General features: G+C 56.4%; 1 protein-coding gene across 1 annotated transcript in view; it reads right to left on the bottom strand.

Annotated features, from left to right (window-relative positions):
• Positions 1-247: 247 nt before the first annotated feature.
• Positions 248-1425, bottom strand: part of LOC104465876 (ATP-binding cassette sub-family B member 9-like) — a gene marked incomplete at its 5' end in the record, with an annotated part of 7324 nt that continues 6146 nt past the window's right edge. The window contains 2 exon segments of the mRNA XM_010079092.1: positions 248-586; positions 1339-1425. The exon segment at positions 1339-1425 is cut by the window's right edge and continues 30 nt beyond it. Of these exon segments, the coding sequence (XP_010077394.1) occupies positions 248-586; positions 1339-1425 (426 nt within the window).

The following is a 1425-nucleotide window of genomic DNA, read 5'->3' as shown; positions in this document are numbered from 1 at the left end:
ACCCAGCAGAAACGCTGGGAATTGCTCAAGACCCAACTCCCTCGAATAAATCCCTGTTTAACCAGCCGGCATCTGCCCGCTGGACCGTGATGCAGGAAGCTCTCTAGTGGGTGTGGTTGTGTGCACGGGTGGGTGATGCGCGCGGGGGGAGCAAACAGGCGCCGTTCCGCAGCACGCGAGCCTGCGGGCAAGCCACCTCCTGTCCCAGCGTCCCAGCAAGCGTCTCGAGTGCCGGCCCTCGCCGCTCTCACTTGTGAGCCGTGGTGTTATAATCGTCCTGTGCCGCGGCCGGCAGGGAATGGTCTATCCTGAACTCTTCCTCCAGCCCGCCGGGCGCCTTCGCTGAATCCCCCCGGGCTGTGGATTGGCGACTGTCCGCGCCGCTCCCCTCCAAACCCAGGATTTGTCTCTGTACGAGCTTGGAATAAAGGCCTCCTTCTTCCATCAGCTCCTTGTGCGAGCCCTGCTGCACCACGCGGCCCTTGTCCAGCACAATGATGTTGTGTGCCTTCTCCACAGTGCTCAGCCTGTGAGCGATGACGAGCACCGTGTGGTTCTGCAAGTCGCCGTAAATCGCCTGCTGAATCTGCGCGGGAGGAAAAAATGTTAGAACCTGAGCATCACTGGCTCCGCTTTGGAGAACTTTGTGGCTCCATGTTAAGAAAGCTCTGGATGGGAGGTTTGCTCTCCTCTGGCTACGCAGAGGACACAAGACGCCCTGAGGCACAACCAGCTCCAGCATGTCCATCCCAGCTCCTGGCTCTCCCTGTGCAGCCCAGATAACCATCTCAGTCCAGGTGCGGTATGCATGCAGGTCTGATCCTGCAAGCTGGGTTCTTGTTAGAGCTGGACTACAAATTTGGAAGCCACGTGGTGCTGGCATGGACTGCAGGAAGGCAATACCTGGTAAATGCAGCTCAGTTCACAGAAAGCTCAGTGCTTTTCCTGCCAGAGTGGTTTATTTGCTGCCTCAGTTGGGATTTTAGCTCGAGCAGTCCTGCTCTGCCTCCTGCATTACCATTTTTAGGGTCTGCCTCCGTATCCTGTCCTAATAGTGCTGCTTTGCCAATTAACACTTTCCACATTTCAAAATTCAGCAGAGATCCCTATCTCACCAGGTTTGTCAGGCGTCGGCTGCTGTGATCCCAGGATTATTCCCTTCTTGGTGACTACAGCAGTGTTGGAAGCAAATTCCTGCTCAGGAATTAGCATCGTCCCCAAACCTCTGATTGCACTGTGTCAAGACTAAGCTTGTCCACAGGCTGGAAATTGGAGCCACAGTTTTTCCTCCCAACCCAGACTGCCTTTTTGCCCCAAGTCCCCCAGTCACCAGCTCACCGCGTGTTCGCTCTCTGCATCCAGCGCGCTCGTGGCTTCGTCCAGGATTAGGATGGGGGGGGTTCGGATGAACGCCCTGGCGATTGC

Source organism: Pterocles gutturalis, unplaced genomic scaffold (assembly GCF_000699245.1).
Source record: "Pterocles gutturalis isolate BGI_N339 unplaced genomic scaffold, ASM69924v1 scaffold34653, whole genome shotgun sequence".
Lineage (NCBI taxonomy): Eukaryota > Metazoa > Chordata > Aves > Pterocliformes > Pteroclidae > Pterocles > Pterocles gutturalis.
This window is presented reverse-complemented; position numbering and strand designations above follow the sequence as displayed.